General features: G+C 40.0%; 2 protein-coding genes across 3 annotated transcripts; one reads left to right on the top strand and one right to left on the bottom strand.

The window, feature by feature from the left end:
* The first annotated feature begins 740 nt into the window (after positions 1–740).
* LOC133524696 (uncharacterized) lies at positions 741–5,172 on the top strand. 2 transcript variants are annotated; one of them, XR_009800415.1, is made up of 4 exons: positions 743–1,163; positions 2,346–2,467; positions 2,818–3,147; positions 3,195–5,172. XR_009800415.1 is itself a non-coding variant. In XM_061860823.1 (3 exons), the coding sequence occupies exons 2-3, from the start codon at positions 2,354–2,356 to the stop codon at positions 3,049–3,051; spliced, it is 348 nt and encodes a 115-aa protein (XP_061716807.1). In that variant the 5' UTR covers positions 741–1,163; positions 2,346–2,353; the 3' UTR covers positions 3,052–5,172. The 2 variants fall into 2 exon arrangements, 1 of the variants encoding a protein (XP_061716807.1); XM_061860823.1 differs by having other exon boundaries at positions 741–1,163; positions 2,818–5,172.
* A 2,630-nt stretch (positions 5,173–7,802) lies between these two features.
* Positions 7,803–9,589, bottom strand: LOC133525303 (uncharacterized). Its single transcript, XM_061861591.1, has 2 exons — positions 7,923–9,589; positions 7,803–7,806 (listed from the first exon to the last, which is right to left on the bottom strand). Exons 1-2 carry the CDS (start codon positions 9,587–9,589, stop codon positions 7,803–7,805), a joined length of 1,671 nt encoding a protein of 556 aa, XP_061717575.1.
* Between the last annotated feature and the right edge of the window lie 3,149 nt (positions 9,590–12,738).

Genomic DNA, 12,738 nt, shown 5'->3' with positions numbered 1-12,738 from the left:
CATATAAAAGGTATGTGTCGTTAACTGGTCTAGCTCTGCATATTTGTAGTTGTCCAAAAGTTAAGCTAATTATATCTTTTATTTCGTTAAGTTGTATGTATTGCAGATATATAGGTGTGGTAATGAGTCGTGGGTCACATGGGTCCAAGTTTGTAGGGCAGAATTCCGGGTCCATCATCTAGGCTCTCAAGTTTTATCTCTGAGCCTTGCATCAGGGGGATTGTCAGCAGCAAAAGAACTCTGTAACAAGGGATCTCCTTTAGGAGTTTATCGCGAACATACAGACTGACTGACGCGGCGGGGGACTTAGGTGTAGTGATAGTGATGCCGTTCCCGCTGCCGGCGTCCATGTTTTCATACCTACTCGTTGTTAAACTCATAGTCTCTTTCTCTTTCGCTGTGGGAGCTAGTTAGCACGTGCACATTTCTCGCTTGCCTAGGCGCGACTAAAGCCACTAAAGGCAACTTGTACAATTTGTCACAATGGAAGCGCTTCAATTTTGGAACGCTTATAACCTATCTTGAATTATAAATCATTGATTGCAAATGCCATTCACATCAGAAGCATCTTGCAACAGTTGGAACTATTATGGTGAGTAAAACTTCGGTGTTAAGTAGAATGGCGCAGCGTCCGCACCGAGGCGGCAGCGCTAGAGTCGCTGCAATGACGTGCGATATATCACTTCTGATTAAGATGACTTGTCGGATTATAAATAACCTGTAAGTATTTATTCACTTTCCGCGTTTGCGTGGCGTGGTTGCCCCGTTTTGTTTATAAAGCATTTCGCATCGCGTTTGTTTACCGGCGGCGCGGCGCGGGCGGGCGGGTTGGCGAGCCGCCAGCTCCGCTGGATCGCGGTCACACCAATACATTCAGATTTCTCGGGCAAAATAACAGACGGACGATTAGCAGTGATCTTATCAGCAACAAGAATCGCGTTTGGTGCTTTCAGAGAAATTGTGGTTGAAGTTTAAAGCTGGTGGTGTGTCAGTCCTCTCGAGCAGGCGTGGCGGTTGTGGCGCCGCGCCCCCGCGCCGGCGCTGCCAAGTGGGCCAGGACGCGGCGTGTCAGCGCGTGCGCAGCTGCCGCGCGCGCGCAGTGGAGGCCGAAAGCCTGCAATACTAAGGGCTCTTGAGGTTGTGAGGAAACGTCCTTTCAATTGGTAAGTGCATCGCATATCGAATACAGTAATCGCACAAGAATCGTAAAGTTACTTTTGAGTATTGTTCAGAGCCATTCCATTAACTAGGTACTTCATTAGTTGGTTGAAGTGACTAGTTAATACTGCACGCCTTCCTACTCTCGTATCTGCTCTCGTAATCAAAAGATTCTGAACCTACGTGACTCTATGACATTGACATAGATAGAGGGAGCATAATTTTTACGATATACTAAACTTACAGCCCCAGAAGTCACTGTAAGCCATAGATAGTACTTTGTCATAACAACGCGTGATAGATATGCTAGTAAAAGAGCCCTTGAGGCCTACTTGCAGAATCCATTTTTGAATTTTGAATTAATTTTTAATAAATATGCCAATAAAAAATTAAGATCTAAAAATGTTTAGCTATCTATATCATGAGTCCGACCGTATGCCTGCCGCCACAAGAAAGATTAGGATATTATGCGACATATAATTAGCGAGCGTACAACTGCTCCATCATCCTAAACGATTTATGAGCAGAGATACAGCTATAGGCAATTAAAATAAGAATGAGTCGGAATGACGAGAAATGCAGCATTCAGTATAAATAAACGATCCACGTCACTACCACTCCGTTCGCTAACAGCTCACTCATGTTCTCGGAATTACGGTCGGTAAGATGATATCAGACAGTTACCTAATTCAATAACTGACTAAGTATATAGTTATATGAATCTGCACCAAGTTGTGCTAGGTGCAAACTGTGGTTTGAAATTGAAAGACGGATAAATTGCGCTTAGCTAAGATAATAGAAGCAAGTGAGGCGTAGACTAGCAAGAACTTGCATGCAATTTACGGTAAACTGTATTAAAAAGTTTGATCAGATACCATAATGTAATGAAAATTGCATGCGATGTCTAAACTAGCTTTACGTGCTTCAGGGAATCATATTTCGGAAATTTATGTCTCTATCCATAACAGAGTCAAGTTAGTCATTAAATAACTTAGAATCAAGTGAAAAGAAATACAACTTATGTGATGTCATTTTTCAGTCTTAACACACAAAGAAGTACCTAATATGAGGAGTTGTTGCCATTGACCATTTCGCTATCTTCGCCACTTCAAAGCATTTATTGCGAACATATTACATAATGTGGACCCTACAAGACCAAGGCGCAGCAATCTATATCTTGTTTTCAGTACACCTTATGGAGGCGGTGTACCCGGCAGCGGCGTCGGCGCTGGCACGCGGTCGGCGGGCGCGGCGCGGCGGCGTGCGCGTCAGGCATCGCACCATGCCTGTTACCTTTGCGGAGATTAAGGTAAGAAAATGAAAACTTTATAAAAATACAAACATTGAGAATAGAGGATTTTGCTCTTGCTATGTTTTTCCATCAGTTTCTGTGCATGGTTTATAAGAATACCTACACCTAATACACACTGTCCATTAATTAATAGACCGATCGTCTTGTAATACCTAATTATTTTGATACTTGCTCGCTACTGTACTGTCTTTGCATAAATCTGATCAATGTCTACATTTTATCAGTGTCTATTAACTAACATGTGTATCTGATATAGTTACGTAAGTTATTAACTAAGAGTTCGGACGAAATAAATGTATAATTAGACGAGTGAAACTTTTTTTGACAACCTGACATGTGTTTTCCAGGAAGTGGACGAGGAGAACGAAGAGGAAGCAAGCACGGCGCCGCCATCACGCGGCTCGGTTTCCAGCGAGCGGCGGCGGCCCGACGTGCTAGACGAGCGGCTAGGCCGACAGTTCCTCGAGTTCCGGCGTCGGCGCAAGCGCGACGCGCTGCCCGAGCCGCCGGACGAGCCCGCCGCCGCCGAGCTCGTGCCGACTGCGCCTCGCGCCGGCTCCGAGCCTATGGAGCCGCGCTGATAGCGAACTTTAATATTATGCAGTTACGGTGTATGGGAGATATTGATGAGGATCAATTAGTTTTGTGACTATCTGAGACAGTATTTTCATACGCAGGTCCATCGACGCTGAATATTAGGTATGACGTTGCACTAATTGTCCAGGTCCACCACGGGTAGACCAAGAGCCACTGTCAGGGCATTATATCGACGTGAAAGAATTGTTCTCCGAGGGACCTACTATTAACTATATAAGTATATTAGATAGCTGAAGGCTTGAGTATTATAAATTACGTACCGATTTATTATTTTTATAGAGTTTTCTTCTTTTAGAAGAGTTTTACATACATCAGCTATTATGAGTTTTATTTAGGCACCCCTAAACGTGTGTCGTAATTTATGGAAGATAAATTACGTCACACGTTTAGGGATGGGAGGGGGGTCAAGAAAATGTGACATGTTGTCATGATAAGAGGGAGGGGGAGTCACAAACTTTGTGACGTCACTTTATTTTGGAAGATCGTTTTTGTTCGTGTACTTTTCTTTCCTTATTGGTTTTGTGTTATGAAATTAGTAATATTTCTTTTATCTAAAATATTTTTTTTATTAAAATATTAATACCTATTAGTATTGCCGATTTCGTTGAAAACAAAATTGTCATAAATGTGGCGGCACATCAGGGGGGGTGAGGTTTGCAACATGTGACCAAGTGTGACAAGGACCCTCAAGGACCCCTCAACGATACGATCTTTTTCAATAGCTCATATTCAGTGATCGGTTTTTTGGATTCGACATGGGGTGAACGACCTCAATCATTATGTTAGTATGGATATGCCCCGAGAATCCGGGCTTTATGTTGTTAGAAAAGGCAAAAAAATACAATGTGTTTATTTTATTACACTTTAAAACATCTAAGTAGCTGATAGACGAGTACTTACTCACCGTTCTTTTGTCTAAATCGAGCAAATGAGCACAAGTGTTTACACTGACAGCTCATTCGCTGCCTCCAAAGCGGCACATTTTGTACCGTTTGGATAAAAGTTCGGCGAGTAAGTACGCGTGTCTATCAGCTAATATATAGTTACTACGGGTTAATTGTTTGAATAAATGAATTCGTTATCAAAAACTCAATTACACTTCTTTCTACTGAGAGGTAGTTCGAGAAAAACAATGTCCACAGTGTCAAATGGTTTTATTGCTCACCAAAAATAATTAGAACTGAAATCCAGAGAAAATAATGAAATTTCAATGTCAAGATTTTGAAGTATTTTTTCCATCATGACAGATATATAAGCTAATACTTTGTGGAGGTTTTAATATATTTTGCTTTGAATAAAATGTTGAGATTAGGAAAAGAATAACAGTTTTTGTCTCAACTGGTTGCCATGTAAGAGTAAAAAATTCCTTAGAGATAATATAAAAATTGTTTTATTTTTGTACGGTTTGTTCGGTATCGCGGGAAACTGTCGTATCTATATTAACTTTTCTACTTGATATCCCGCGAGGGAGAATCCAAATAACCGATCACTGCTCATATTGCTTATATTGCTTGCATTTTGATAAAAACGAAAATCATTGTACTTAAGGTAAGCGATATATCATGACCATGATGTGTATTTTTATTAAAAAAAAAAAAAAAAATTATTGGTCACGGCAAATATGTAACAATTATAAATCAATATATAATAATTTACTTTATTTTGCTTTTATAAGTAATAGTTACTAATTTTTAAAAACGTTTTTTCAATGAAGACACACGTCAAGCCAAGATTGTTTAAATCCTGACCTGACTGAACATGTTCATACTAAGCTGAACTGTCACCCTCTACATGAGAATAACAGCGCCCTCTTGACAATGATCATATATTTAATTCTGGTCGGGCTTTATATATCTATTCGAAACACAAAAAAACAGAATGTAGACACAAGTTCACGCGAACAATTTTTCCGCCATTTTCTTACATTATCTAGGTACCTACTTAATGGTTTATCTAAGTAATTAATTCAATTAATTACACATCATATTATTTAAAGTTATTGCTCATAAATAAAAACTTTAAATGTTATTAGTGTTATTACACATAATACGTTTCTTTTTTATTTATGCAATACATATGAATGTTTTCAATAGAAAATCTTTTCTCGATTGTTATACAAAATTGGTGTCTGTTTATGTTCACTCCCTGCACTGCACTTCCTACCTTTTGTAATGAAACACTTCACTTGACAACTTAATACTCATTTATTCCGAAACCAAATTTACCTTATAAGGGGCTGTAGAAAAATCTTAATAGCGTGAAGTAGCCGATAGATCAGCGACATCTACTGTGAAATTGGGCAACTATAAAAACTAAACATACTACATTTAACATTATCGGCCCCCAAGGACGACTTGTCCTTCATAAAGATCCATGTAAATAAAACAAACCAAGAATAGTGAAGTAAACAGCACGTGAAAACATGAATCAATAATAATAAGGTTAAATTACATAGTGAAACTCAAATAGAGCTATTCTTCAAAACTAAAACACATTAAACTTCTTAACAGATAGTTAAGAATCCAGAGGTAGAGGGCAAATTTTAGCAATGGGTCTTCGAAAAGTACCATTCTTTAATTTCAACGTAACCACTCGTGTTAAACCATCTCTACCAGGATGCTTATCTATTATACGACCTAACAACCACTTTCCGGGAGGGAGTCTTTCATCCTTGACCAAAACTACTGTTCCAATATCAGGATCAGGATTAGTAACGGTCCATTTATACCGGTTTTGTAGTGTTGTTAAATACTCAGAACTCCAACGAGTCCAAAGCGATTGCAACATCCTTTGGAGCAATTGCCACCGATCCAAACGGGATACTGGCACAGTGGCGAGACTTTCTTCCGGAACAGTGATAGGAGCTTCGCCTATAAGAAAATGTCCCGGTGTAATTGGAGAAGCATCATCAATAGAATTACTGATGGGAGTTAGTGGCCGAGAATTTACACAAGACTCCACTTGAGTCAACAGTGTAGAATACTCTTCGAACGTGAGAAGAGTTTGTCCGATTACACGCTTAAGGTGAGACTTGATCGACTTCACGCCGGCTTCCCAGAGTCCACCAAAATGTGGTGAGCCAGGAGGAATAAAGTGCCATGTAGTTTGGTCATTTGCCAAAATCTCAGATATTTCTCCAACTACTTCTGAGTTCCTATTCCTAAACATGGTGTCAAGCTCTTTAGACGCTCCGATGAAGTTGGTACCACAGTCGCTCCACAGATCACTACAATGACCGCGTCTAGAAGTGAAACGACGAAAGGCGGCAATAAAAGCAGCCGTGGACAAGTCACTCACAAGTTCTAAATGAATGGCCTTGGTCACGGTGCAAACAAACAAAGCAATGTAGGCTTTACATGTACGTTGACATCTACCTGGGTACAATTTTAACTGGACTGGACCAGCAAAATCCACTCCACTTTTACGGAAGGGCTTATCTGGCATTACACGACACGCAGGTAACTGACCCATCAATTGATTGATCGGTGTTGCAGACTGTTTGAAACAAGGGATGCATTTATGAACAACTTTCCTAACTAAATTTTTAGCACCGATTATCCAGTATTTGCAACGAATTCCATTCAGAGTCAGTTGAGGACCTCCGTGCAAACAATGAATATGAGCATCATTCACAATCAAAACAGCTAAGTGACATTTCGAGGTTAGAACGACAGATGACTTTGTATCAAAATTAACATTTGCATTACGTATACGACCAGTAACTCGAATAATGCCATTTTCGTCTATAAACGGGGCAAGTGGGGTCAAAACATCAGATTTCGGAAGCCTTTGGCCTTTTCTCAGCATTCGTAACTCTTCCTGAAACCAAAACTCCTGAGAGAGTCGAATGCAAACTTTTGTGGCATATCTCAATTCGGTAACTGTAAGATGCTGAGGAAAAGTCTCAGGAACTATCTGATTCATTTTTACATCAATGTGTGCTTTACACAGCTTTACAAATCGCAGTAAGTATGCTGTAACGCGAATCAATTTTGTCAGAGTAGAGTATCTAGCCAAATATGTAAGTCGATCATCACTCTCATTCGATACACCAGCTTGAAGTGCTACTATCTTACTACCATTTCCTTTCGAATTTTCTTTGGCTTCTAGTTGTGTTGTTGGTATGTCGAGAGAAAGTGAGCGACAATTATCAAAATCATTCTTTTGGTGAAGTACAGTTGGTCCGCGCCACCACAACTCGCAGTCTTTAAACAGATCGGGACGAATGCCACGCGACGCAACGTCTGCAGGGTTTTCTGCCGATTTTATGTGGTGCCACCGGCCACTACTTACATTATTAACAATCTCAGTGACTCTATTAGCTACGTACGTTTTCCAAGTGCTAGGGTTTCTTCGAAGCCACGCTAAGACAATCATTGAATCAGTCCACGCAAATACAGATTCTTCGGGCAAACGAAGACTGTGCTGAACATCTTTGAGTAACTTCGAGAGCAATACCGCGCCACACAGTTCCAATCGTGGGACGGAGACTTGTTTTACTGGTGCCACTTTTGTTTTAGCAATGACAAGTGACACGTGAATTCCGTGGGGCGTGATAACTCGTAAGTAAACAACAGCAGCGTAAGCTAAACAAGAGGCATCACTGAACCCGTGAATTTCCACTCTTTCCTTGCCGTCAAATTGTGTGTGAACCCAACGATCTAAATACAAGATTGGCATGTGACAGAGCTGGTCCCTGTAGCTTGACCACTCTGTAGCAAGTTCGAGAGGAAGTTCATCTGTCCAACCAATACCACTCAACCAAAGTTTTTGCAAAAACATTTTTGCAGTGATAATCACAGGCCCTAAAAAACCTAAAGGGTCATATGATTTAGCTATGTCCGACAGTACTGACGTTTTGGTGAAGCGTTCTGTGGGTTCCGAAATATCTACCTTAAGTTCGAAGACATCGTGATGTGAGTTCCATTTGATACCTAAAGCTTTGATGGTATCATCAAGCTTAATCTCGACACTTGGTTGATTAGTTTTTTCCGAACTAGGAATATTCTTCAACACGTCAGGACTGTTGGATGCCCATTTGTGCATTTCGAATTTCCCTTTTGCCATAGCTTGTGTGATACGACTCTGTAACTTAGTTGCTTGTTCCACGTCATTCGCACCAGTGAGTAAGTCATCCATATAAAAGTCATTACTTATAATTTCAACTAAGTCTGGGAATTGCTCTTTTTCGTCTTGTGCAAGCTGCTTCAATGTGCGAATAGCGAGGAACGGAGCACATGACGTACCATATGTCACAGTTAACAAACGTTTCTCGACGATTTCATCTTGTGGAGATGAGCGCCACAGTATGCGCTGATAGTCAACATCTTCTTTAGCGACGAGTATCTGGCGATACATTTGCTTTACGTCAGCAAGCAGACAAATCTTGTGAGTACGCCAACGAACAATGAGATCTCGCAAGTCTTGTAATAGTGATGGTCCAATAAGTAACTCGTCGTTCAGAGATGAGCCATTTGACGGCTGTGCAGTTCCATCAAAGACCACGCGAAGCTTTGTTGTGCTGCTGGATTCTCTTATCACAGCGTGGTGGGGGAGATGATAGACTTTGTGAGTTGGCTTATGTTGTGGGTCTACATCTTCTAGATGATTCAGCTTCTGATATTGATCGATGAAGTCCGCATAATCCTTCTGAAATTTAGGCTTGTTTGCGAATCTTTTCTCCATGTGCATTAGTCTCTGTAATGCGATCTGTCGAGAGTCGCCTAAGTTATTTTCGTGATCATCTTTAAAAGGTAATCGTACGACATATCGTCCATCATCTTGTCTATAGTGGGTTTCTTTATAGTGCTCTTCACATTGTTTTTCAAGATGTGTTATCGGTTTCTCATGTGGCTTGTACTCTTCAGTCTCCCAGAATTTGCGTAGGAGTTGATCTACCTCGATGAGTGCGTGGTGAGCTACAATATTGTGAGGTGGCAGATCACTTCGTGATTTAGACGCTCCAGAGACAAACCATCCGAGTTTCGAGTTTTGTGCTATAAGCTTGTCATCGTTATATTTGTGAAGTCCGTCTAGCAAAATAAATGCATAGACCTCGGCGCCCAGTAGAACATCAATAGGTCCCGGCGATTGCATGTGAGGATCCGCTAGTTGCAATTGGGACAGGGCAGGCCATTGTGAGATGTCAAACTCCTTTGAGGGTAACCAACCATTTATCTTCGAGAGTACGTGAGCGTTAACTTGCATTATATAGTGAGTGTCTATCGGTGAGTAAATATCTAAGTTAACGACGTGTCGTGGCAATGACGCTTGATCTTCGAGACCTGTGATATTAGCTGGCTGCAAAGTCTTCTTCAGTCGCAGTAGTTGCACTGCAGACTCCGTAATGAAGGTTCCTTGTGAGCCTTGGTCAATAAGGGCTCTGAGTTGTACGAGAGAACCACTGCTATCTTTCAAGCATATCTGTGCTGTGGCTAATATCACTTGTTTTCCTCTTTGTGAGACCTTCAGACTTGTGAGTTGCTTGGTTTGTGTGTCATCAGGTTCTGTGGGTTTCTCCATAGTGACTGTATTCGCAGTTATACTCTGGTGGTGTAAAAGCGTATGGTGTTTGCGATTACAGGTTCTACATGTTGTGGCTTGTCTACAATTCCGTATGGAATGTCCTTTGACAAGGCAATTGAAGCATAAGTTGTTGTTTCTTACAAATTCTTTGCGTTGATCTATGCCGAGTTGTGCAAATTCCGTGCAGTGGCAGATGTAGTGACTTTTCTTACAATATGTGCATTCCGTATCAACTTCAGCGGTGAAAGATTCTTTATTTCACATTCTTTATTTTAGGTGCAGTAGCTGGTAGTTGAAATGTGGTCTCTTTCTTATCTTTCTTCTGTGTCGCTTGTACCATTTCCATCGCTCTGAATCGTCCCTCTAAGTATGATGTGAGCTTCTTATACGTGGGTAACTCTATAGATGAACCAAGCGATTGCTCCCAAGCTTTGTGAGTTTCACTATCTAACTTGGATACCACAATATGCACGATTATCGAATCCCAAGTAGTTGTATCAATCTGCAAATTTGCTAGACTACTGAGACACTGGTTTGTAGTATCAAGAAGATCCTTGAGGCCTTTAGAGCATTCGAACGTGAGTTTCTTCTGATTGAGCAGGCGATTCAGTATGGTATTAGCTATCACTCTATCATTGCTGTAGCGGCAGACTAAGGCGTTCCAAGCCTTCCCATAATTTGCGGCTGTGAGTTCGAAATGACGGACTACTTGTTCTGCTTCATCCTTCAAGCTTGACCTCAAATAATGATGCTTGTGTATGTCACTCAGACCTGGCTCATTGTGTACCATAGAGATAAACAAATCCTTGAAGTGCATCCATTCTTGGTAATCACCGGAAAATGAAGGGAGGTTTATCGGTGGGAGTTTACTCTTTGTGACAACTTGAGGTTGAGATGCATGAGGCACGTGAGGTGAGGCACCTTCTTGTATTGTGACAGATTCCGTCAGTTCCAATAAACTAGTCTTGAACTCCATATAGAAATCTTCAACATCATTATAGAGTGCTTTCAGCTCCTTTTTCTCTTCGACGCTTACTGAAGACTTAAGAATTTCTCGGTGTTCAGCAAGGAATTGATTCCAGTATTCTTCAAGCGACTCTATGCGTATTTTCAAGTAGCTTGCTGTATAACGCGTTGACGAAGTTTTCTTGTGATTAGTGTGAAGTCTTTTAATCTGACTAAAAAGTTCTTCTTGTGATGCTATGTTTGCCATTATTGTTTAAAATTTGCTAAGTGAATGACAGATTTCAAAGTCTATTTGATTCTAAGTTTATTTTTGAACACAATTTTTCAAAGTGTTTTTTCAACCGAAATTACGCTAAGTCCAAAAATTCACAAAATCGACTAAGTCCAAAATTTAAACAAATTATTCTAAGTGTTTTTTCGACGGTTTATTTCTAAGTCCTAAATTCACTCGAAATTGCACTATGTCTTTTTTCACACGAAATATTCTAAGTGTGTGTTACCGCGAAAATTGACTAAGTCTTTGACACTTCACATTTCCACTGTCACTGTACTCACGATTATCCTAGGTTCCGAAGGACCAATGTTCACTCCCTGCACTGCACTTCCTACCTTTTGTAATGAAACACTTCACTTGACAACTTAATACTCATTTATTCCGAAACCAAATTTACCTTATAAGGGGCTGTAGAAAAATCTTAATAGCGTGAAGTAGCCGATAGATCAGCGACATCTACTGTGAAATTGGGCAACTATAAAAACTAAACATACTACATTTAACAGTTTAAATGACGCCATCTTTGTCGCGCTCCACCGCCGCACCGCTTTCAGCGATCACGCACACTGCTACAAACAAATACCAACATAATAGGTAGGTATTATATATATTAAATACGCACGCAAACAAAAAACATCGACCGACAGTCGGCGGGGGGTCCAACATAGTTAAAATTATCGAAAGCGCTTTTCCGATATCGGAAGTCGGAAGGCGCCTATGGGAAAAACAGCTGTAGGTCAGAGTACCATTGGCATTAAGTCCGTTTGCGTTATGTATTGTTTTTAGTAATAATGCATAAATAAATACAGAGAAACACATATATCTTACATTTTAGTTCCTTCCGACATCCGATATCGGATCGGATAATGTGAAAACGCTCTAATACCCACTTAATATTGTAGGTATTAACGAATTGTATTGTAGGTACATAAATGAAGAAGACGAAACGATACCTTTTTGTGAATGTATTCTTATTAGGTACCGAAATACTAACCAAAGATGTTTATATTTATAGAAAAAAATAATGGATAATGTTGAATTGTAATTACTTATAGTAAACACCCCTATAATGGAACAGGTACCAGTAATGGGATGGTATGGACAAATCCTTTAAAACAAGTATTTATTACAGTTTTTAATCGCTAGGCTAGCAACATTTTACCATAAATAAGAGCCAAACAGTTGCTTAAGTTTAATTTTTCATTGAGATTTGTTATTTTGAAATTGAATGGCGCCATACATCCCATGACTGGAGCAAAAAGGCACAGTTTTAATTGGTCAATAATATTGAAACCAATTGCAGTAGCTTTCATTAAATACATAAAAACATAAAGGACGAATTGGACATTCAACTTTTAAAGTGTAAAGCGGTAGAAATTTTACAGCTGTCAGTGAAGTATCAAAAACACTCCAAATTTTCTCTTAAATGTTTCATGATTGGTGTTGTTAACGTATCTCTAGAATAAAATAATGAATCAAACCCCGGTGAGCGGAGCTGTAGGTTACGGTTTCTTATTTTTATCTTATAATTACGTGGCTGGATACTGAAAAAATGTGTGCAAGTGAATGAAACAATGTATTATCACGAATAATGTATTTATTGTACAATAAAATAATTTAAACAACTCTCACGCAGCGCGCAGTCAAGTGTACATACACACCTACCAACAATCTTACATTAGTATAAATATAAATAACTTACTTATCATTAGGCATGGCAGTATCTTACAGGAGTTTTCGTATTTGAGCGGCGAGATCCTGTGGTAACAAAGTATTATTTTGGCCACTGCGATCGAGTGGGGAAAAATAAACCCTTTTTTTCTGTGGGGCATAACCGACGACTCAACTTATCATTGTAACTAATCATCGTGCGACTTGTGATTGTGAGATAGACAGATGATTGGTG

The sequence above is a fragment of the Cydia pomonella genome, chromosome 14 (genome assembly GCF_033807575.1).
Source record: "Cydia pomonella isolate Wapato2018A chromosome 14, ilCydPomo1, whole genome shotgun sequence".
Taxonomy (NCBI): domain Eukaryota; kingdom Metazoa; phylum Arthropoda; class Insecta; order Lepidoptera; family Tortricidae; genus Cydia; species Cydia pomonella.
This window is presented reverse-complemented; position numbering and strand designations above follow the sequence as displayed.

Coding starts and splice junctions, on each gene's coding strand:
- LOC133524696 (XM_061860823.1), top strand. CDS start 2,354: ATGGAGGCGGTGTACCCGGCAGCGGCGTCGGCGCTGGCACGCGGTCGG. Junction 2,468..2,817: donor TTACCTTTGCGGAGATTAAG/GTAAGAAAATGA, acceptor TGTGTTTTCCAG/GAAGTGGACGAGGAGAACGA.
- LOC133525303 (XM_061861591.1), bottom strand. CDS start 9,589: ATGGAGAAACCCACAGAACCTGATGACACACAAACCAAGCAACTCACA.